This window comes from Ictalurus punctatus, chromosome 6 (assembly GCF_001660625.3).
Source record: "Ictalurus punctatus breed USDA103 chromosome 6, Coco_2.0, whole genome shotgun sequence".
NCBI lineage: Eukaryota > Metazoa > Chordata > Actinopteri > Siluriformes > Ictaluridae > Ictalurus > Ictalurus punctatus.
In genome coordinates this window covers 7,255,429-7,280,258 of record NC_030421.2, presented here as the reverse complement: position 1 = coordinate 7,280,258, position 24,830 = coordinate 7,255,429, and the positions used below count along the sequence as shown (strand labels likewise).

General features: G+C 36.8%; 2 protein-coding genes and 1 long non-coding RNA gene across 20 annotated transcripts in view; all 3 read left to right on the top strand.

The window, feature by feature from the left end:
* The window catches only part of ttn.2 (titin, tandem duplicate 2), a 181,850-nt gene extending 180,104 nt beyond the window's left edge, over positions 1–1,746 (top strand). For all 17 annotated transcript variants that reach the window (XM_053680786.1, XM_053680799.1, XM_053680798.1 and 14 more), the window contains 2 exons: positions 5–298; positions 420–1,746. In XM_053680786.1, coding sequence (XP_053536761.1) covers positions 5–298; positions 420–718 — 593 coding nt within the window. In that variant the 3' untranslated portion in view covers positions 719–1,746. The remainder of the gene's footprint in view (positions 1–4; positions 299–419) is intronic.
* Positions 1,747–6,235: 4,489 nt separating this feature from the next.
* Positions 6,236–13,385, top strand: LOC128632909 (uncharacterized). Its single transcript, XR_008396536.1, has 3 exons — positions 6,236–7,394; positions 10,145–10,219; positions 10,856–13,385. It is a non-coding gene; the product is annotated as an uncharacterized LOC128632909 (long non-coding RNA).
* A 3,489-nt stretch (positions 13,386–16,874) lies between these two features.
* The window catches only part of ttn.1 (titin, tandem duplicate 1), a 148,558-nt gene continuing 140,602 nt past the window's right edge, over positions 16,875–24,830 (top strand). For both annotated transcript variants that reach the window (XM_053680801.1, XM_053680800.1), the window contains exons 1-7: positions 16,875–17,090; positions 19,504–19,607; positions 19,736–19,939; positions 20,022–20,309; positions 20,417–20,496; positions 20,834–21,054; positions 21,192–21,450. In XM_053680801.1, coding sequence (XP_053536776.1) covers positions 19,517–19,607; positions 19,736–19,939; positions 20,022–20,309; positions 20,417–20,496; positions 20,834–21,054; positions 21,192–21,450 — 1,143 coding nt within the window. In that variant the 5' untranslated portion in view covers positions 16,875–17,090; positions 19,504–19,516. The remainder of the gene's footprint in view (positions 17,091–19,503; positions 19,608–19,735; positions 19,940–20,021; positions 20,310–20,416; positions 20,497–20,833; positions 21,055–21,191; positions 21,451–24,830) is intronic.

Here is a 24,830-nt window from a genome sequence, read left to right as displayed (position 1 = left end):
ACAGAATCAGTGTCCTCCAAGGCCCATGTAGGGTTTGAAATGCTTAAGAAAGAGAGTGCCACGCTCAGCAGTATGCATGAGAGTTTCTCCTCAAAATCCATCCACATGGAGAGTGCAGTGCAAGAAACATCATTAAGCAGTTCCACCATGGCTGAAATGAAATTTGAAACAATGTCAATGTCCAGCCTGTCCTCCATGACTTCTGAATCAATGTATGCTACGAGCTCAAGCAGTATGATGTCAAGTCACTCACATGCTGAGGGATCCTCAATAAGAGCCACTCTACTCAGTGGTCAAGGTGAGCTAAAGCCACTTTTGTCAGTGGTCAGAAACATTTGTAAAATATTTATATAGCTTACTGATGCATATGACCTTCAATTGACAAACCTCTTCAAAATTTTTTTTTTTTACTTCAAAAGGTTCAGCACCAAAAATTGAAGCCCTTCCTGAAGATATCAGCATTGAACCTGGGAAGGTTTTGACCATAGCATGTGCATTCTCTGGAGAGCCTTCTCCAAACATTGAGTGGTCTTGTGGTGGAAAATCACTTGCAACATCAGAGGGGAGTGGAAGGTTCCACATTGAGACTACGGAGGACCTAACCACCCTCATAATCACTAGTGTAAAATCTAGTGATGCTGGGGTGTACACCCTCAAACTTTCCAATGAGTATGGGTCTGACATAGCATCTGTCACCATTAGCGTTCGTTCACTATAAATCTAATAATGATACTTTCTTCCCCTTCTCGCATTATCTGCCTTTTTATTTATTGAATGAGAAAAAAAAAAGAGAAGATATTTACTTAATGAATACCTGGATATCTGTTCCTGTAAATATGAAATATTTTTATATCAAACTTGACATTAATTTATGCAGAACTAGACTAAAGTCTAAAGTTGTTATAAAATGTGCCATTTTGGATAATTATGACTAGGATTTTTGGTCAATTTTTGTGACATGTACATAATGTATATAGCCGAATTTACCGGTTATGGGAACTGTATGAATTGTTATTTAAGACGATATTAACTAAAACAAATGGAACTAATTGTTTATCAGGAGAAAGTTTCTCATGGAACGAATACCCTGTTAAAGCTGGAACTAAACTTAGTGCCTCAACAAAAAGTTGAAGTCTTAAGATTGCCTCAACAGGTAGAGAGGCTCCCTGTTGAAGTTTTACGAAATTTACGAGACAAAGCTATACACTGTATGTGTACATGTGATATTACTATAATCACATCAATTTCATAACTTGACCATAAGACCTTGAATTCTGCGTGCATTTACCCTCATGTAAGCAGCATGACTAGGTCTTGTGTTCAAACTGATTATGTCATACCACCATTTTAAAGACATGCTCAAAGTGCGAGCGGCCTGCACTTCATGAGCTAAAATGTTTAATGTGCCCTGTTTCTGGTAAGGGATCGCTTGAATGGACTTTCAAAATTAACATCTCCTGGCCAATAGTAAAAGTCTATCTTGTACTTCCTTGCAGAAGCAGAGCCTTCTCTTGGAGGATTGCTTTGTTGCATTGTGTGTGTGTACTAGTTTTAGAATTTATCTTCACAGTTGCTGGGCAAACCAATGTACCACAGGGACAACATCTGTGGAAATAAACATCTCAAAACAGGAACTATATGCCCTATATTTTGGTTTGAGTTTATGTAGAATTATAGTATTACTAATGAATGCAACCTCCTTGAGCCTTATAATTGATTCAATAAAGCATGTTTTCAGCACTAAAACCCTTGTTGTTTGGTATCTGTAGATTTTCAATAATCTTTGGTATAACATAGCATATTTCTCCTGTGGATATATTCAGCTAATCTGAGGTCATTTTGACATTCTCAAAAGCACGTGAGATTAGTAAAATAATAGGATAACCTAAGAATTACTGAACAGGCATAGATAAATCACTATCTCAGAAGCCTGGGACAAGGAAATTTATTATCCTGACTATTATTATTATTTTTTTTTTTAATTCAGAGTTGCCTGACAGACAAGTAGGTTCAACAGCCAGAAAAAGAAAATTCCTACTCCTTATTTACTTTCAGAAAGCAAAAGGTTTAATTTGGAATGTAGTTATGTATAAACTATAGCAATAAATATAGCTATATAAATATAGAGCAAGCTACTCTTTCTGAATCCTGAAGCCTGCTACTCTACATGCTCCAGCTGAGACATGATATGGATGAAGGTGATTTTTCCTAGTTGGATTAATTATGGGTGAGAGACAATCTTTTCTAAATCAGGAACGCACAGGCATGTGGAAACATGGACCAACCAGAGCAAAACAAGTTTCACAATACACAATAATATAATAATATAATGCAAATAAAAAAAAAACAAACAAAAAAACCCCTTGATGACCCAGTGCTCTTCAGAAAAAACAGCCCCCCCCCCTTTTTGTATCATGGATTATGTATAGTACTTATGCAATCCGCCAATCACATAGCAGCAAACTATGCATAAAATCATATGCCGTGCATCCAGAAAGTATTCACAGCGCTTCACTTTTCCCATATTTTGTTATGTTACAGCCTTATTCCAAAATGGTTTAAATTAATTATTTTCCTCAAAATTCTACAAACAATAACCCATAATGACAACATGAAAGGAGTTTGTTTAAAATCTTTGCAAATTTATTTAAAAAAAAAAAAACATTTACATAAGTATTCACAGCCTTTGCTCAATACTTTGTTGAAGCACCTTTGGCACCAATTACAGCCTCAAGTGTTTTTGAGTATGATGCGACAAGCTTGGCACACCTATTTTTGGGCAGTTTCTCCCATTCTTCTTTGCAGGACCTCTCAAGCTCCATCAGGTTGGATGGGGAGCGTCGGTGCACAGCCATTTTCAGATCTCTCCAGAGATGTTCAATCGGGTTCAATTCTGGGCTCTGGTTGGGCCACTCAAGGACATTCACAGAGTTGTCCTGTAGCCACTCCTTTGTTATCTTGGTTGTGTGCTTAGGGTCGTTGTCCTGTTGGAAGATGAACCTTCGCCCCAGTCTGAGGTCCAGAGCGCTCTGGAGCAGGTTTTCATCAAGGATGTCTCTGTACATTGCTGCGTTCATCTTTTCCTCGATCCTGACTAGTCTCCCAAACCTGCCGCTGAAAAACATCCCCACAGCATGATGCTGCCACCACCATACTTCACTGTAGGGATGGTATTGGCCAGGTGATGAGTGGTACCTGGTTTCCTCCAGACATGACACTTGTTATTCAGGCCAAAGATTTAAATCTTTGTTCAATCTTTGGTCTGAGAGTCCTTCAGGTGCCTTTTGGCAAACTCCAGGCGGGCTGTCATGTGCCTTTTACTGGCAAGTGGCTTTCATCTGGCCACTCTACCATTCAGGCCTGATTGATGGAGTTCTGCATAGATGGTTGTTCTTCTGGAAGGTTCTCCTCTCTCCACAGAGACACACTGGCGCTCTGTCAGAGTGACCATCGGGTTTTTGGTCACCTCCCCACCTAAAGCCCTTTTCCACCGATCGCTCAGTTTGGCCTAGGAAGCGCTAGGAAGAGTCCTGGAAGAGTTCAATCCAGACTTCTTCCATTTACGGACGATGGAGGCCACTGTGCTCATTGGGACCTTCAATGCTGCAGTAATGTTTCTGTACCCTTTCCCAGATCTGTGCCTTGATACAATCCTGTCTCAGAGGTCTCCAGACAATTCCTTGGACTTCATGGTTTGGTTTGTGCTCTGACATGCATTGTTAACTGTGGGACCTTATATAAACAGGTGTGTGCCTTTCCAAATCATGTCCAATCAACTGAATTTACCACAAGTGAACTCCAATCAAGTTGTAGAAACATCTCAAGGATGATCAGTGGAAACAGGATGCAGCTGAGCTCAATTCTGAGTGTCATGGCAAAGGCTGTGAATACATATGTACATATGCTTTTATTGTTTTTTATTTTTAATAAATTTGCAAAGATTTCAAACAAACTTCTTTCACGTTGTCATTATGGGGTATTGTTTGTAGAAGTTTGAGGAAAATAATGAATTCAATGCATTTTGGAATAAGGCTGTAACATAACAAAATGTGGAAAAAGCGAAGCACTGTGAATACTTTCCGGATGCACTGTAGATCCTCAAGAGCTTCACATAATAATGCCTTGTTGATGAGAGTGGCCAGGCTAGGTAAAGCTGACAGGAAGGCTACAGTAGGTTACATACAATCGTTGTGAGCAGAAAAGCCTCTCAAAACAAACATCAATCCTTGAGGCAGATTAGATAAAACAGCAAAAGACTACATCAGGTTTTTCTCCTGTCAGAAAAGAACAGGAATCTGAGGCTACAATGGGCAATTGAGGCAGGTGATCTTCAGCTGACCAGTTTCTTTAAACCTGTGCCCACTGTAGCCTGTGTAGACTCCAGAAACTGCTGTCTGTGAAAATCCCAGGAGATCAGCAGTATCTGAAATACTCAAATCAGCCCCTCTGGCACCAACAGCCATGCCACGGTCCAAGTCACTGAGATCACATTTTCCCCATTCTGATATAAACATCAGTGGAACCTGTATCTGCATTGTGCAGCTGCCACATTATTGGTTGATTGGTGTACGTGTTCCTAATAAAGTGGACCGTGTTTTCTCGTTTGTACATGATATATGCACAGTACACATGTTCATTCAGAAGATACTTTTGAGATAAATGTTTGATACCCCTGACTTCAATATACTATTTCTAAATGAAATCAGAAGACCTTTAACTGCAGCCAGTAGCAAAGATGAAACAGGAGCATATGACAAAACCACAGTGTAAAGACAGAACATAGCTAGTGTACTATTTCAGCACAAAAAATTTGGAAATTTGATGCATTTATATTTATGGCATTTTGCAGACTCTCATAGAGACTTACATTTATCTATTATATATATATATATATATATATATATATATATAAAACTGAGCAGTTGAGGGTTAAGGGTTTTACTTACACTGTTTGCAGTGTACTGTGGTCTTCAAAGGGGAAAAAAAGCTACACCAATTGTACGTTTTGTCCATCTTACTTCACCACAAGGGGGCAGGGTCTGCAATCAGAAATGAAAGATTTCCTTACAAACGCTTCCTTACTTCCTTCCTCTTCCTAAGTAATTTGTCTGTAAGATGGTGCTCATACAAATCATGATAACATTTACCTAATTTAAGCATAAATATCTTTGAAAGTACTCCCATGGGTGTATGTATTATAACATTTCAGTGTAAATTTGTTAAATTATAATCAGAAACTTCAGTAGAATGTTGCATCTACATCTGTAGTCTCAACATTTTGCCAAAACTTCATCTACATCTCCACAGAAATATTCATTGATAACACATATGGAGAATGCATTCTTAATGTACAACCATGCTTTTATAGCTTGAGTTTTGCTGGATAAATACTGGGCAGTACGTGTATGGGCAGTACCTCTAGATCTTCCTTAATACTATAAGTCTGCTGAATTCTCAAATTTAATTGGTCAGAAAGTTTTTATTTTTATATAAATGTACTATAAACAGCAGTTCTAACAGTAGTGGTGGATTAAAATCGTGTTGTTATTTAACAAAGAAAAAGATGTAATTGTTGCTATGGTGAAGTTTTCTGTAAAGAGACGTTTAGTTAGCAATTATGGAAGGAGTCTCAACCAGTATCAGCCCTGCGTAACCATTTTCCCACACAGGAACTTTGTACTTTACGGGTTCCTGGTAACATGACAAGCTGCATTTTTCATTTCTTTTTTCAAAATAGATTAAAAAGAGAGAGAGAGAGAGAGAGAGAGAGAGAGAGAGAGAGAGAGAGAGAGAGAGAGAGGAAAGTGAGGGAATGACTGTTTATAGCTGCTGTAACAAAAGAGATAATAGGAACTAACGTCTTGCAGATGGTCCATAACATTAAATGCAACTAAAAATTGTAATCAATGGCAAATTGCTGTGGTATAAGAGGTGATGTAATAAAACACTTTGGGATTTGCGGTCATTTGAAAACAATCAACTTCAGAGTAGTAACAGGAACTTAGCTTCATGTCTAGCCACATCCCATGACTCTTAACTATGACTATTTTCCTATAACAGCACAAGCCAATGTGTTTTTATCCCTTACCGCTTATCTAATGTCTGTTCGAGTAATTTATTAACCCACATTGGTTAGTTCTGCTGGCTCTGGAGACACCATTCAAATATATGCATGTAAACATGCTGACATTTAAGGAGCTGCAGTTGCTGCTGCCTGTCAGGGGAAAAGCAATGCTGTTCTTGTATAAGGATATAATAGGAGAATGGTTGCAAAAGAGGTACAAAATTATTTTAAGCTCTGAGTGTTACTTAATTTATTTATTTACTATTCAATAGTTTGGTCATTTATATAAAACTTAGCCTACTTTGTTATATTACCCTATATTGTGTGATTATTGATAACATCAAGATGACCAGCTTATGCCAGGTGGTCCAGCACTACAAAGAACCGAATTTTACACAAGGAACTGGCATTTTTTTTGGCCTTCATGCTCTTCTTCCTATAAGCTAAACCTGCATGTGAAAGAAAGCCCTCAACCCCTTCCCTAGGAAGAAAGTCAGTGAGACAGTTATATGCTTTCCAAACTTGGAATGAGAAGGCTGCAGCTGTCCTCGAGTGACACATGAGATGTTACGCCAGTGCAGAACGCTGGTGAACCTAACTGAAATGGTTGCCGTGTAAATCACATCTGTGATCTCCAGCACCAAGATACTAAAATAACCCTCTCCATGTGCCTGTGCAAGAGAAAAAATAAATATGGCTTAGATCTTCCAGTACTTGTCTACTAAAAGCAACACAGAATCTTACTGATGATGTTTTTTTAAAAAATTTTATGTATTCTGTGGAACATGTTGATTTTTATCTGGGTAAAGTCTACAGCAGGGTGTTAAACAAAGTAAATTCTTAAAATATTATCAAGGGAGGACAAATCAGTACTCTGGGCATGCAGGACAAGGAGATTTGTCATATCTCAGCCCAGCCATGACTCGGTTTCCTGAGAAGAAACACCCACTTCTAACATGGCCGCTGAGGACTACACTTCCCACACACGCATCCGCTCACCTTCCCCGGAGTTCTGATCACACACACCTGCAGCCAATCACTTTGCCCTCTCACCACAGCTTTTAAGAGACTTTGGATGCAGACATACTTTGTGAAGTAAACGTTCGGCAGACTAGCTTCTCTGTCGTTATCCAAGCCTCATCTACAGTGTTTATTCGAAAAGTGACTTTGACCTTTGCTTACATTCTCGACCTCGATTTCTGCCTTGCCCCGTTTTGTTTGTTTGCATGATCACCTGACCCTTGCCTGTTTCACGACTACGAACTTTGATTACTCCTCTGGATTATACTGCCTGAACCTGCTGCCCGCTTCTGCTTCCGTATTCCCCATGGTACGTGACAGATTACTGTGTGGGCTTTTACATTTAGACTCAGTAGACTACCAATAAACCAGAGAAATCAAATGCTAGTTTCTACTGACTTTCACAAAAAAGCTTTTTCAACAACATAATGTAGCACTGCTAGCTGTTTTTCATCATCAACCCACACATTATTATTAGTTGTTGCTCACCCCTCTATTGTTAACTGTGCAATAATCCATTTTTTTTTTATCCATTTATGTATATAAACAAGGTGTTACTCATCTGTATATATTCAAATTTGTATTCATCTGTACATACATAGTGTCCATAGTGTACAAGCTCATACTGGACACCCCTCATTTAAACAAAGTGTGCTGTCAATGCTGTAACTATACTGTAGCACCCACAAGTCATTTTGAATCCCACTACACGTATCAGCTTTCTACTAATCAGAATAATTAGTGTGTAGAGATGATATACAACCTTTTCAGAATCTGAAACATGCAGTTATGTGGAAACACTGAGCAAAATAAAGTGCAAAGTAAAGCTAGCACAACACAATCACGTTACACTTAAACATGGCAAGAAAAAGTAAAGATGCTAGCCAAACATGATCTTGTCATGTGTGATATTAAGAGAGAACCCTAAAACTCAAAGCCCAGCACTGGCCAGCAACTTGCTGACTTTTTGTCAATGGCGCAAACATGATGTGCTACCTCAGGCACTTTCTACTTTTAGGACTTGTGTGAAAATCTGATGATGTTTTAGATCATGATGTTTTAGATCATTTTTTGTGCAGAAATGTAGAAAATTCTAAAGGCTTCGCAAACTTTCAAGCATCACTGTAAGTGATGTGTCCTAGCTTTCCGTCAAGGTAAATGGAGAAGGTTTTGAGCTCATTAATGTGAAATAAAATCTATCAGTGTATGCTTGACTTGACTACAGTGAGGAAAAAAAGTATTTGATCCCCTGCTGATTTTGTACGTTTGCCCACCGACAAAGAAATGATCAGTCTATAATTTTAATGGTAGTTGTATTTGAACACTGAGAGACAGAATAACAACAAAAAAATCCAGAAAAACGCATGTCAAAAATTTTATAAATTAATTTGCATTTTAATGAGGGAAAAAAGTATTTGACCCCCTCTCAATCAGAAAGATTTCTGGCTCCCAGGTGTCTTTTATACAGGTAACGAGCTGAGATTAGGAGCACACTCTTAAAGGGAGTGCTCCTAATATCAGTTTGTTACCTGTATAAAAGACACCTGTCCACAGAAGCAATCAATCAATCAGATTCCAAACTCTCCACCATGGCCAAGACCAAAGAGCTCTCCAAGGATGTCAGGGACAAGATTGTAGACCTACACAAGTCTGGAATGGGCTACAAGACCATTGCCAAGCAGCTTGGTGAGAAGGAGACAACAGTTGGTGCGATTATTCGCAAATGGAAGAAGCACAAAAGAACTGACAATCTCCCTCGGCCTGGGGCTCCATGCAAGATCTCACCTCGTGGAGTTGCATTGATCATGAGAACAGTGAGGAATCAGCCCAGAACTACACGGGAGGATCTTGTCAATGATCTCAAGGCAGCTGGGACCATAGTCACCAAGAAAACAATTGGTAACACACTACGCTGTGAAGGACGGAAATCCTGCAGCGCGCGCAAGGTCCGCTGCTCAAGAAAGCACATATACATGCCCGTCTGAAGTTTGCCAATGAACATCTGAATAATTCAGAGTACAACTGGGTGAAAGTGTTGTGGTCAGATGAGACCAAAATGGAGCTCTTTGGCATCAACTCAACTCGCCGTGTTTGGAGGAGGAGGAATGTTGCCTATGACCCCTGGAACACCATCCCCACCGTCAAACATGGAGGTGGAAACATTATGCTTTGGGGTTTTTTTTCTGCTAAGGGGACAGGACAACTTCACCGCATCAAAGGGACGATGGACGGGGCCATGTACCGTCAAATCTTGGGTGAAAACCTCCTTCCCTCAGACAGGGCATTGAAAATGGGTCGTGGATGGGTATTCCAGCATGACAATGACCCAAAACACACGGCCAAGGCAACAAAGGAGTATCTCAAGAAGAAGCACATTAAGGTCCTGGAGTGACCTAGGCAGTCTCCAGACCTTAATCCCATAGAAAATCTGTGGAGAGAGCTGAAGGTTCGAGTTGCGAAACGTCAGCCTCGAAACCTTAATGATTTGGAGAAGATCTGCAAAGAGGAGTGGGACAAAATCCCTCCTGAGATGTGTGCAAACCTGGTGGCCAACTACAAGAAACGTCTGACCTCTGTGATTGCCAACAAGGGTTTTTAAACCAAGTACTAAGTCATGTTTTGCAGAGGGGTCAAATACTTATTTCCATTTCATTAAAATGCAAATCAATTTATAACATTTTTGACCTGCGTTTTTCTGGACTTTTTTGTTGTTATTCTGTCTCTCACTGTTCAAATAAATCTACCATTAAAGTTATAGACGGGTCATTTCTTTGTCAGTGGGCAAACGTACAAAATCAGCAGGGGATCAAATACTTTTTTCCCTCACTGTATATATTGTCTAATGTTACCTAACAGTTAACTATGTTTATTAGTGTTGTCACTGAAATATCTTGGTTAAAAACAGGGCTTTCAGTTTTCAGCCAACAGAGAAAAAAGACCATTCACGTAAAACGTTCAAATAGGTCTACAGTGACTTGTCAAATCTAACACTTGTCAAATTATGTGAATGGTGATTGATTTTTATTTGTTTGTTTGTTTGTTTGTTTGTTTTTTGACCAGCACTCTCCTGCGCTCCTGGTCACTGCGGATGCGTTCAAACACTTTGAGTAGCAGCCGAATACAGAAAGAGAAAATGTAAGCCATGTGGACATTAGACAACTAATTATGTAAAAGGATTATATAAAAACGGTGCTGTTATTTTTCTGTTCATCGTGCATCACTGCAAAATCATGTAAAATTCAATATACTACACTTTTTTAAAAAATTTTTTTATTTATTTATTTTTTTTACTAAATTCAAAAACATAACATTTTCTTAATTTAGGTAATTTGCAGCAGTTTTAAAAAAATCAAACATTGTTAATCTATTATAAAAAAAAATAATAAAGTAATATTTTGGATCACTTAATTTTAATCATCAGTGAAAAAAGGTTTAATATATTAAAAAAAAAAACAGTAAACAAAAACGTTCAACAAGATAATTAGCCATCCAGATTATGAATAGTACATGCCGATTTGTAGAGTAATTATGGTAATTATCTCCATAATGTATGGAGATCTGTTGATTAGTCTTTTAACTCTAAGTGAAATTCAAAAATTGTTTCTATATTGTTATTTTAATGTTTGTCTTCTTTTACATAGCAACATAGCATGTCCCCTTATGAAAGTGAATAAAATGCTGTCAGAATAAAATGAACTAAAATACTTTGAATTTGTAATTTTAAAATAAGTTTATTCATCCATACTCTAATCCTCTGGTGCCTTTTTGCAGTTTCTGTCAAAGGATAAGATGGAGAAGTCAAAGAGGTTTCCATGAGAAAATTGGTTCTACACTTTGTTGTAAATGTTCACAGAGGATCCATCATTGGTAGTGTTAACTACAGCATGTCAATTCAGGGGGAACTGTTATGTGTGGTCAAGAATTAAAGTGTAATAGTTTTATCCCTGTCAGGGACACGGTTGGGAACACAGGGGGTGAGGTGAGAATACCCCCTGGGTAGTAAGGCAGTTTGTCGCATGGTACAGTGCACACACACATTCACACACACATTCACACCTAGGGGCAATACAGTGTAGACAGTTCACTTCCCGGAAGAAACCCATGAGGGACCCTGGATCTGTGACGCTCCAAATCTGCGCTGCTTGTGCCGTCTATTTGACGCCTATTATGATAATCATTCTATTTCCCGTTAAGCAGTTAGATATACTGACCTAATGCAATCAGAGTGGACAAATCATAAATCCATTAGCTAGCCCACTGCAAAAGTAAAAACTCTAATATGCTTGCTCAGTGCCTTGTTTGGGTTGTCCAGACCTCTGATTGTTTAATTAATTATCTCACATAATGTAATAAACTAGTTAGCTAGTGAAATGAGTAAATAAATTCCCATATTGGGGATGATAATCATCATCATCATCATCTTTTTCTAGGATAAATAGAGCCCATTTAAACAAAAAAATATACTTGGTCATTTATTTACTGAGGAAAATATCCTAATATTCACCCTTGGTAAATATGAGCAAAGAAGGATGTGAAAGATTGTCTTTAACCTTCTGATATTTTGTTTAAAAAAAAAAAAAAAAATCACAAAAATACTCTGCTCTCATGGATAAACAATTGCAAACAAAACAAGTTTATCAAAAAAAAAAAATTGTTAAATGTATGTGTGGCACAATTACTGGCACCCCTATGAATTCATATGAGAAAAATATATTTTAAGTATATTCCCACTGATATTTAAAAATTTTCAGTACACCTGGGTGACTACGAAATTGATCAATTATGACTTCCTATTTCACAGAGGTATAAATATGAGGTAAAACATAGGCCAAATTAACTTAGTCATTCATAACAATGGGTAAGACCAAGGAATATAGCTGCGATGTGAGGCAAAAGGTTGTTGAGCTTCACAAAATGGGAAGTGGCTATACACTTTGAAAATGCCCATTTCTACCATTAGAGCAATAATTAAGAAGTTCCAGTCAATTAAAAATGTTATAAATAAACCTGGAATTGGACGTGTGTCTATATTGTCTTAATGCACTGTGAAGAGGATGGTTCGACTGGCCAAAAAATCTCCAAGGATCACGTCTTGGGGTGAGAAAGTCTCCAAAACTATAATCCAAAGTCACCTACATCACCACAAGTTGTATGGAAGGGTTTCAAGAAAAAAGCCTCTACTCTCATCCAAAAACAAACTCGAGTGTATTCAGTTTGCCAGACATTACTGGAACTTCAAATGGGATAAGGTTCTATGGTCAGATAAAACCAAAATAGAGAGGTAGCCATATGGAAAAGTACCTCATGCCCACGGTTAAATATGGTGGTGGCTCTTTAATGTTTTGGAGGGTTGTTTCTGCCAAAGGACCTGGACATTTTGTTAGGATACATGGCATCATGGACACTATCAAATATCAATAGATCTTAAATGAAAACCTGACTGCCTCTGCCAGAAAGCTTAAAATGGGCCGTGGTCGGATCTTCCAGCAGGACAATGATCCAGAACATACATCAAAACCAACACAAAAATGGTTTACTGACCACAATCAAGGTTCTGCCATGACCTTCCCAGTCCCCTGACCTGAACCCCATAGAAAACCTGTTGGATGAACTGAAGAGGCGAGTCCACCAGCATGGACATCGAAATTTGAAAGATCTGGAGAGATTCTTCCATGCAGTATTCTTTCAGTTGTGATATGTTTGAGGGTTTTCTTGTATATTCTGCCCGTTTCAAATCCCCCCCCCAAAACATTGCAATGAGATTCAAATCCGGGCTTTGACTAGGCCATTCCAAAATGCTCCATTTCTTCTTTTTGAGCCATTCCTTGGTGGATTTGCTAGTGTGCTTAGGATCATTATCCTGTTGAAAGGTCCACTTTCAGTTCAACTTTAACTTTCAGACAGACAGCCTCACATTATCTTCAAGCACTCATTGATATGATGTAGAATTCATAGTTGAATCAATTAATGCAATCTGTCCGGTCTCTGAGGTAGCGAAGCAACCCCAAACCATAATATTTCACCCAAGCCATTCTTGATAGGCCTTTTTGTTTGTTATAAATGTCTAATTTAAGCAAATTCAGTTGTTATAGTATAATGTCCATTGGATGCAACCTCTGTAGCGGACCGTAAATTTATTGAAATTGAATGTTTACCCATGATTTCAGTTATTATGTGTTTGGTTTATGTAGCAAGTTATTGTTGGGCTTTTTTATTTACAATAAAACAAACTAATACAAAATGCACAAAATACGATAGCATTGTACAATTACGATATAATATGTAACAATAAAATTTTGGATTCATAAATTGATTACATTTGTTTTTTTAAAGCAAAACACAACTGATGCACATTCTTGGCTCCTCGTTTTCTAGTAGTAGAGTTAATTTAAAAAAAACAATAAAAAAACAACAAAAAAACATTGCTTTATTTTTTAGTTAATTATGCGAACGTACCGCCATTGTTACAAACAAGACTTGAAAGCACCTGATGTTGTAATTATGACTTCCCAGGAGGTTTGAACCACAGAAAGTACACTCCTAGCTAATGCTAGATTGTGTTTACTCAATATAGTTAGTGATAGTAATTAACTTTAACGGTGGCCTAGAAGTGCAAAACAAAACGCATTTGAAAACAAAACACAAATATGAAAACAAAATAACAAATTATAAACACGTTAACAAATCAAACAAAGCGGAAAAGGTAGGTATATTGTGTGAATTAATTACTTACCGCTGATTGGACCACACATCTGTCAATCAAGATTTACCGGAAGTATAGTACGCTGCGGTGCCGCGCCAGTAATGGAAAGTCAATTCGTGTGTGCATGTGTTAATATGTTTTGTCCGTACTGCGGTTAAAATAAACATTTAACAAATCTACTGTGTGTCCTCTGATCTGTCCCCTGTGGGTTAAGTTCTTGCAGCAGCCGCATAACATCAAAAACTTGTGTTTCCTCTGAAGCGCTAATCGCATTATCCGGTAGCCGAATAAATGTCCTGGTTCACACAGCTCTGATCTTATAGCATTCCTTACTTCATTTAATGTGGAATAGATTTTTTATCCTCTAAACAGACCTGCATCCTTTAGGTGTGTTTTTAAAGAGCGCAAGTTAATCTTTGTCATGGTATGTGAACAACATATCCAAAATCACGGTATGTGAATGAATCTATTTCCTTAAAGTAGCGCTTAATAAATTACATTTTCTCATTTCTTGACAGTATAAACTGTTATTTTCTAACATTTAAAGTTTCATTATGGTCAAAAAAGTGGTTTAAAGTAAACACAGAAGTCCACTAATGAACAAGAAACAAAAGTTGTTTACAATTTCTTACTTCCTTATATATTGATTGACAGATGTGTTGTCCAATCAGCGGTAAGTAATCCATTCGCCAATTCTATCTACCTTTTCTGTTTTGTCTGGTTTCTTAGTGTGTTTTCTGGTTTGTTAATGTGTTTTCCTATTTGTCATTGTGGGGCGCACAATGTGGTGGCTTAGTGGTTAGCACGTTCGCCTCACACCTCCAGGGTCCGGGGTTTGATTCCTGCCAGGGCTGTGTGTGTGTGTGTGTGTGTGCATGTTCTCCCCGTAGGCTGGTAGGCTGATTGGTGTTTCCATAGTGTATGAATGGGTACTGTGATGGACTGGGACCCTGTCCAGGGTGTACCCTGCCTTGTGCCTGATGCTCCCTGGGATTGGCTCCAGGTTCCGTAACTTGTAGTAATACTATAGTTAAATTCCAAATCAAATGGTTGGTGGACATATGTTTCAAATTTTTTTTACTTAAATCCAATTTCTAAACCTTAGAACTGACTAGTAGTGTAAAATATTTTGTTTTTTTATTTATTTAGTACAGGGACAATTCACGATATGTGTCTTGTAACTGTCTTTTCAACATTAGTCCCTGGGTAGCAGTTACAACAGTAGCCTAGAGAGCAGTGTCCATTCAGCATTATACAATCATATTAGATGCATGCAATATTATACATAAAATAAAAACAACTAAATGTCCATTAAGAATATCATATTTAAATGTACATGTCATTTTACAATTAAATCAACATATCCAACAATGTCCCTCTGCTTACACCTTTAACAACCACAAATTACAATAACTATCTAATGCTCACGTGATTGTTTTTCCTTCAGCCATTATTTGACACCTGATTTAAAGGTTTTTAAGGAGCCACATTCTCTAATGGCTGTCAGCAGTGAGTTCCAGTATTCTGCTTTAACTGAAAAAGCTGACCTGGCAAATGTTGTTGGACTGTATTTAACATAACACTCACCTCTAGTTGCTGACCTGGTCGTCATTGTAGCATGTATTATGCACTAAAGTTTTTTGAGGGGAGGTGGGGCAAGAACATGTAAACTTTTATATGGTAGTGTTACATTTGGCAATATTAAAATCAAAAGTTACAAGATAATTTTACAGGAGTGATAGAAATTCATTTTTTTAAAAAATCTAGTACCTTATGTGTCTGCTTATACAGTATATACAGAGGTTTCATAGCAGTACTACTAGATCAGGTCGCAACATAGTATGATAAATGTGACAAAGTTACATTTTTATTGATAATCACACCTCATTGACCTTTTGCTATAATAACCAGCAGAATAATATCATCCTTTTTAATAGAAAAATGCATACAAACTGTTTTAGAGACATTCGGTATCAGGCAGGAATGATTCAACCACTCTATTATATTGTCCATTGCTGCTTGAAGTAGAGATGCAGCTTGATGCTTGATATCCTAGTGAAATAAACTGACTAAGAAGTTATTAAATTTATTGTAATTATAATGGAAACAAACATCTGGATTAAAACCTAAAAGTTGTACCATCAGCTGGAGTAATTCGTTCGTTCTTTCTTTCTTTCTTTCTCTTTCTTTCTCTTTCTTTTGACCATTGGAAAAGAATAAAATTGGTCAAAAGACCAATGCTGCTTCACAGCAGTAAAGAAAAATAAATTAAACAAATGTGCAGTGCAAGGTGGCCTTAGAAACAGATTGGGAAGCTTGTACTAGTCTATCAACTCCAAAACCTGGATGATTAATCAAGTGCATAAAATTGAAGTCTTTTTAAGCTGTATTTTGGATAGTAGCAAGGCATTGCAACATCACTTTACTTCCCTAACCTGAATTAATTTAATAATTTTATTTTACTGCTAGACTAGTAATGTGATGCCATGGAACATCAACTAATAACTTAATAAAATGTATATTGCTTAGGTTTATATTGTGTATTGTGATTAGTGTAATATTATTTGTATGTATTTGTGTCATTAGTTAAGGATCACATCTTTGATATAAATAAACAAACAAACAGGATCTGAACAACAAAGCAAGTTAGGTATTCTGTACTCATTACAGCTGACCCTTCCTATGGGGGTTTGCCTTCTGTTTGAGTGACAGGGACAGCCACTTGCTCCTTTTGGTCATCGACAGGTTAATGCTTGCCATGAGGGCCTGGCTAAACAGCATGGTGTTTTTTTTTTTTTTTTTTTTTTTTAAAAGGGAGGCATAAACATAACATTTAACAGTTGCAAATCATCAAAATTTGTGTATTGAGTATTCTGAGCATGCCAGTGGAATATCATGTTATTATGCACCTCTGTAGACAAAGATTGGGGAAAACTGAGAGGCAAATATAAGGTTGTATAATATGCATCAATCTCCCATGATTCCTTGAGTGAAGGGGATGAATGGGGAGTGGCTGTGAAGTGACATTGCAGGCTAGGCTAGAGGTATATAAACTAAAAGTAGTGTATTAGCACTCCTGAGCAGTTGGAGCATTCCCAGCCTTGCCTCGGGTGTAGGGATTGCAAGGGAAAAGCAAAACTACACGGTCTTTACCCCTGTGTAGTTTTGTTTTTGGGGGTTGTTTTGAGGTTCAACTGTTCTCACCTTGGATATTCTGGAAACATACTGGATAAAAGGATTGTTGCTGAGGCAGTAGCCTTCTGGGCACAGTCCCATCAGTTATAGGCACCCTTTTAAATCCAAGTAAGTTGCATTTACTCCATGGACAGATATTTATTTACTGTCTTTTACTGTTTGATCATGCATGTTACCTTCACATTTATACTATATTACAGAATTGCCTTTAGTAGTTTTATATGGTGTTTCAGGGGCTCAACAGGATGCTGCAATTGTTTATATATATATATATATATATATATATATATATATATATATATATATATATATATATATATATATATATATATATATATATATATATAAATGTTTCAGCAAAGAATTACCTGATTTTAAAAGTTCAAGGTTATTATATGGTGCGATGATTTGAGAAAAGCCAAGAATAGCCTGTGATAGCATTAGAGTGGTGTCCCAGCTTGGCCGCGATGTCTTTTTAAGGGAATCGGCAGCAGGGCTATCAGTTGCACCTCCAGCTATGTGCCACATGGTGACTGTCAATCAAGCAAACCAACTGATTATTTTTGGAGATTGCCATTTCTGTCTAACAGGACATCAATCATTATATATAAGCTTACAGTTTAATGTGAACTTTAGGTTTGTGTTTTTTAAAATAATTTGTGCTTGTTTATCATGTACAATTTCAAACATATATGTTGGGAGATGAGCTTGGACTTCACCTGTTGACCCAAATGGTGACTGATAAATAGTGTACATTTTTTAAAGAAATAATTAGTTTCTTTTAAATAGTTGGAATGAAATTGTTGCTGTTTATTTCTGATGGTTGACAATAATATTTGATTGGAGTGCAGTGTTAGTGGTAGTGTATTAAGGGAGCTAAATAACTGTAATGATTTTTTTTTTTTAAAAAGAAGATGGCTTTGAGTATAATTTTGCATCCTCCATTCCAACTGAACTAATTGATTCATTCAGTTATTATTTTAAACTTAGTTATTTCCTGTTATTAAGAGAAAATGTAGGTTTTCAGATATTTCTGAGTAGTAAATAAAATTTTGGTGACCTAATAAGGTTTAATAGGCCCCTGCCATAAGAAATTGTGAACAGAACATGTAGTATAATTGTTAATTGTTCAACATAACAGCAACTCTTCTTACTAATTACTTAATTGTTTATAAGCAGAAATGCTTATAACTTATTTGGAATAAATAAATAGGTTTATTGTATGTTTTCCTCTGCTTTATCTTAACTATATCACCTACTATTAGGAACTCTGTTGATCTTATAGGTATTGTAGAAAATTGTTCTATAATGTTGAGAAACTGACTGATAAAGGAAATAGAGAAAATAAAATCCCATGTGTTTATATTAAATAGCTTTGTCTATTTGATCAGAAGTGTCTAGTTGAGCTGATAGTTAATAAATGTACATGTAGAGATATTGTATTACAGCTTAATATAGAACAGGGTATATTTGCAGCCTGGTGACCTTACTTAAATTTGGTGCTGGTCTTATTGGCTGGGAATTTAAAAAGTTGTTAGGGGGTGCTAATGAGCATTAATGGTTCTCTTTGTTTTCAAAAATTGGCATTTTAAATAATAAAATTTTATGTCAATAGTGTACTGAATCTTAAATAATTTTATTTTGTGTACAGTATTTGTATTTTAGCCCCAGGGGGAGCAAATATACATTGACCAGATTTGAGTAAAACAAGCTATTATGTTAAGAAAGGTTAACAGGGGTTCACACAACAGATGTCATTTTAAGATTGTACCCTGTTTACTTTAACAATGGCAACTGCTGACATTCTGTCTTGTAGTCTTGTAATAAGACTGTAACCAAAACTTAGAGCATTTGTACGGTATAGGTCATTGTTGTATAATCATTGGTGTATAATATATAATGATCACTGTATATCTCGCATTTTCTTTTGGGTAATTTGAGAGAAAGTTCAGCTCTTGGGTCACTACCATATTCTTAAAAAGCTGGATGCTTGAATTGTATACTATCTAACTTGTTAGCTGTTTTGGATAAAAGCATGTAAAAAAAATGCAATGTGATGTTTGTGGCCTAATCATGGAGAAGGCCATCTCATACTAGGCCGTTCCTGCTTGATTTCTCTGAGTGTGAATACTTTTTATGCTTTTCTTAATCATGAGCCCTTACGTATTTGCATCTGGATAGGTAATGTGTTTCAAAGGCTGAAATCACAGCTGGGAGTTGCGCTTAGATGTCTATATGCTGTCAGTTAGGTGTGTGAATTGTCACACAGACCTTTTGGAGCCACTAGTCTCTCAGATGACAGGCTGCTCAGAGCCAGGTGCAGCATGGTAGAAGGAACAACACCCAGTGATTAGTCAGTTAAATTTCTCAGCAGCTAAAAATAGCTCCTCTATAATTCATATTGTCATGTAGAAAAAATAAATATCAACACTGTTTTTTTTTGTGTTTTATGAAATAAATGTTTTGACTTTAAATGGATTGAAGTTTAAAGTTATTACTGCCTCATTCTTGTATTTTCCAGGGTGCCTACCATTATGACAACCCAGGCGCCAACGTTTACACAGCCGCTTCAGAGTGTTGTGGCACTTGAGGGTAGTGCCGCAACATTCGAAGTTCAAGTTAGTGGTAAGTATAAATGCCACATCCTGAACATCTTTCTTTCTTTCCTGATGGACTGTTTATAAGCTGAGCCATGACATAGTACATAGTTATCAATTCCCTTAGTGTTATATTACATTCTCTGTTCCTTTCAGGTAATCCAGTTCCTGAGGTGAGCTGGTTTCGTGATGGCCAGGTTCTTTCTGCTGCCGCTCTGCCCGGCGCTCAGATCTCGTTCAGCGAAGGCCGCGCTGTTCTGAGGATCCCCGCCGTGACAGCCGCACACAGCGGAAGGTTTTCTGTGAGAGCCACCAATGGTGCTGGACAAGCCACTAGCACTGCTGAACTCCTGGTTACAGGTTACTAATTTAATCTATGGATATTGATAAATAGCATGTCCTAAGTTAACAAGTAAGTACTGAACCTGCCTTTTCTCCACAGTGGAAACTGCGCCACCGACCTTTATTCAGAGACTACAAAGCATGACTGTGAGACAAGGAAGACAAGTGAGACTGGACGTACGTGTGACAGGAATCCCTACACCTGTGGTGAAGTTCTACAGAGAGGGAGCTGAGATTCAGAGCTCCGCTGACTTTCAGATTGTTCAAGATGGAGACCTTTACAGTTTTTTGATTACTGAGGCTTTTCCTGAAGACTCTGGTACATACTCAGTTATTGCCTCTAACAGCAGTGGACGTGCCACTTCAACTGCCGAACTACTGGTTCAAGGTAAATTCATCAACATGTTTTATTTAAATCCTTAAGCATTTATCTGCAATTTACTTGTTAATAGTAAATCAGTGTGGTACAGTATACTTTACAATGCGTTATTTCAGGCGAAGAAGTTGCAGTGCCTGCTAAGAAGACCAAAACAGTTGTTTCAACCTCTCACATTTCACAGACCAAGGTGGAAAAGGTAATTGTAATCCAAACATATGTTGTATTTGAATAATAATAATAATAATAATAATAATAATAATAATAATAATAATAATAAATTACATTTGATTTTATGCTCTGAATTTGCTTGAATATGCACTTGAATCACATTGTATTCTAACCAGGAGGCAGTACTAACCCAGTGCAAAATAATATGCTACTATATGATTATCCTCCAATAGCACTCACACTAGTTTCAATTCAATGGACATGACAAAAATTGTGAAATTAATTTACAGATCATCACTTCTAAATGTTATAGTCCTAAAAAAAAAAAGATTAGAGAATAATCCAGCCTTGTATTTAATTAATAGAAAGAGGAAGCTCATTTTGAGTCATCAGCCATGATAGAAATGCAAACGGAAGGAGGTGTTGAGATTCAGCATTTGGCTCACAAGACACCCCCTCGTGCTCCTGGAAAACCAACCTCAATATCCCCACCGCCAGCTACAGCGATTTCAAAGGTTACAGCTGCTCGCCACCAGTCACCTTCCCCTGTAAGACATGTTAAGGCTCCAACGCCCACACCTGTGAGGTAAAGTGCTTTTCTTTTTTCTAAAGGACCTTATCCAGCAAGATGGTCCTTAAAGTCTCATTAAAGTGTATAATTAAAAAAAAATAAAATCATTGTTTAGTTTCTGTTTGAAACATGCTTTGTTTTCTTTCTTTTAGACCTGGTTCTCCAACTTCAAGAGTGTCTGTGTCCCCTATCAGACCTGTGAAGTCTCCATTAACCACGCGCAAGTATGTCACACAGGCTGCTGATGTTTTGCCTCCATGGAAGCAGGAAGGATATGTAGCAGAGTCCAGCTACACTACCATGTCTACTGGACCCACATATGTCCAGTCCTTTTCCACACATGCCCAAAAGGAACAGTGGGAGGGCTCTTTTGCCATGCAGCAACAGATCAGTGGGGCTATTATCAAAGAGGTGAGATTGTTTTTCCTATAGTTGAACATTTGCAGCCCCTAGTGGTAAAACCCCTGATGTGCTGCTGGGTAGTACCTGTGTGGCTATAGAATGAGCTATCAAAGGCAAAGAAACAAACTACAGCTAACAGAATAGAAAACACACATATGCTGATGATATGATGTGGCTATGATGGCGCTTAGTCTCTGTAGGTTATATGGGAGTGTTTGTGTTTGTTTGAACTCGACTTTTTGCTGTTGATACTGCGGTAGCAACTGTGGACCAGGCTCAATGTTAGCAGCTGTGCTGTTAAAATATTGAATTGTCCATTGTAGAGGCAAACAGGTCTAATCAGCATTTTGCTTTTCAAGAGGAGACAGCGAAGTCGTTTCTGCTTCTGATCTTCTGATCATTCTGTGAACTTGTTTACTAAGCACAAATATACAAATAATTATCAGTTATCTACCTTCTAAAACTCTTTCTCATGAAGTCGGAAAGTCCAGTTTTTTAAAGAATTCAAAAACACAGAATTCTAATAAATCACTTACTGAAGACGAACGAACTGACAAAAACAGACCAATTGTTTTCAGCTGCAACATTTATTGTTAGGTGGTATCATGCCATTAATGGTCAGACCAAATAATAATGAAATAAAATTTATCATGAACAAAAGTTGCCTGGTGAAAAAGCAGTTAGTTAGTTGTTTTTTTGTTTGTTTGTTTTTTTTCTTTTCTTTTCACTGAATAAACATTTTGGAAACGTGAGCCAATAGAAAACAAGGAGGTAAGCTTTTGAAAAAGTAGAAATTATCAATGTGCTGCCACACTACCTATAAGCCTTTTTCCTTTATTCCCTGCTTAAATGTGTTTATTTTACTTTATACAAAATAAAAAAATATGTTACATCCCTCCTTTTATGTCCAGGGGTATAAGGGACATAACATCTATTTTTAAAGTTTAAAGTAAAATAAAATGAATAAATTTAAGCAATATAAAGGGAATAAAGGAAATCACCACTATTGAGTTATGAGGTATAGAAATGATGAATGAGAAAGCTTCCAGAATACGTTTTGGTTCTGTATTAATTTTTTTTTTAAAAAAAGAATGTTACAAGTATTTACAGGTAATAGTACAAAAACAAGTAACAAATATTTACAATAAACAGCGGAGCTATTATACAGCCCGTGTTTACATAGGAAAAGGTTCAGAACGCAGGAGGGAGGGACAATGTGCGGTGCTAAATCAAAGAAATCATCAAAACAATACAATCATGATCTCTGGATACCCGCAAAGATGTACGACTTTCGAGTCGTGACAAATACTGATCTGTCCTGCAATTATTTTGTCTGCATCAAATTACACCAGAACATCATTGTGGGAATCTAAATATGACTTTGAAACATGGTTTTTTTTTTTTTTTTTTTTTTTTTTTTAATGTTTGTTTGATACATTTAGCAAAGCACATAAAGGAGCCAAACAGAATATTAGGGTTGGTTGGAGTACTTCATGCTATCTGCCCACACGTTGACAGTGTGATGATCTGAGGCTTGCCATGAGCTGCACTTATATTTGAAATGCTGTTTTGTACAGTCTTCAATGTGGGCTGGAAAATTGTAAAAGGAGTCTTTATGTTTTTATACCCAAGACTCACGCCAAGTCTTTCTACAGTGCTTAATCTCACCTGGATACTGTAGACTTGTTCTTAAGAATTGCTGCTGTAATTATAAAGATGATGATGCTCACATCCTTTCAGCACACTTAGTATTGTTTGACTTTATCGCATACAATTGTGGAAGAAAAATGATCTCATTATCCGGTGTCATTCGTAAAAGGATGGGTTACTTTTTGCTTCTGGCTCCTTTCCTGGTTTCTTTATCATGTCGCCTCAGGAGGGTTTTTCTTTCCATTGTCGCCTCTGGCTTGTTCATTAAGGATCTAAATCTACATCTGGATTTCTCTAAAGCTGCTTTATGAAATTGGTTATTGTTAAGTGCTATACACATAAAACTAAATTGAACTGAATCTTAATGGTTCTATTAAATTTTGTCCCCCCCATATATATATATATATATATATATATGTGTGTGTATATATATATATATATATATATATATATATATATATATATATATATATATATATATATATATATATGTATATATATATATATATATATGTATGTATGTATATGTATTGTATGTATGTATGATGTATGTATGTATGTATGATTCTGCAAAAAATTACTTTAGGGACAACAGTGTTGAAAACATCTGTGAATATAATGACATTGTTGCTGATGAAGCTAGCAGTGAGAGTGAATTTGCAGACTCTGTTACTGGTACACCTGATACTGAATATTGAACAATGGGATGATACTGGAAGCAGTGTTGAAAGTATGGCCAATATTTTCAAAGAGTTGACCACTGTTAATTCTACTCTAACTGAGGATGACGTGGAGGTAAACTGCTTTGTGTTCAGTTTATATAATTTAATTCATATTAGAAGTTGAGTCATTTTAATACAATACAAATGTTTGGAAAATATAGATGATATTAGATGTTGAGGACAATCCGGCCTTAATGATTCCAGAAGAAGAGGTTGTTAATGAAAATGATCACAGTTATCCCAATGGTGCTCTAGCAGGACAAACGGCACAGGACACCAGCCCTATGTATGAAACTTGGGCTAGTCTGGAGGAGGTAGAGAGCTAATGTGTGGTACAAGCACCTTGCTCTCACTGTTACACTTGGAAATTTTGCCCAAAGTGCATCATAGTCATACACTGCTTTCACCTTGTTGGCTCCCTGTATTTTTACATATTGTCACTTTGCTTTGACATTAAGCATGGATTGGTTATTATGTTTTTTCTCAATTTTTTTTTTTTTTTTTTAATCATATCAGCAAACATTTGTACTTCGGACAGCATTGCACCAATATTTGAAAATGTACTTTTTTGCAAAATAACTAAAGATTTGTAATTCATGTAGAAAATCCTGATTTATCATGATTTTTCCAAAACTATACAGCCGAAAATCTCCTGTGGCTGTTATATAGTTATTAAATAGTATATTATTAGTGTGTTTTAGACCAGAACTTCTCAAACCTTTTGCATTCAAGGACCCATTTAGCTGTGAAATAAGTTCCATGGACCCGTTCAGTAAACTATTCAAATGTGTACAATAATATTTCGTCTATTTATTTTATTCCTTTATTATCCTTATTATTGTTTTATTTGTATTTATTATTATATACTATTATATACACATTAGAGTTGCTCAAGTTGACATTATTTAAAGCTTACTGTTTTTGAGTTATTGAGGTTTAGATTAAACCTATTTAATTTAAATGACCAGTCAAACAGCCAAATAACTATAAAACCTCAAAATTAATTATAAAAAACAT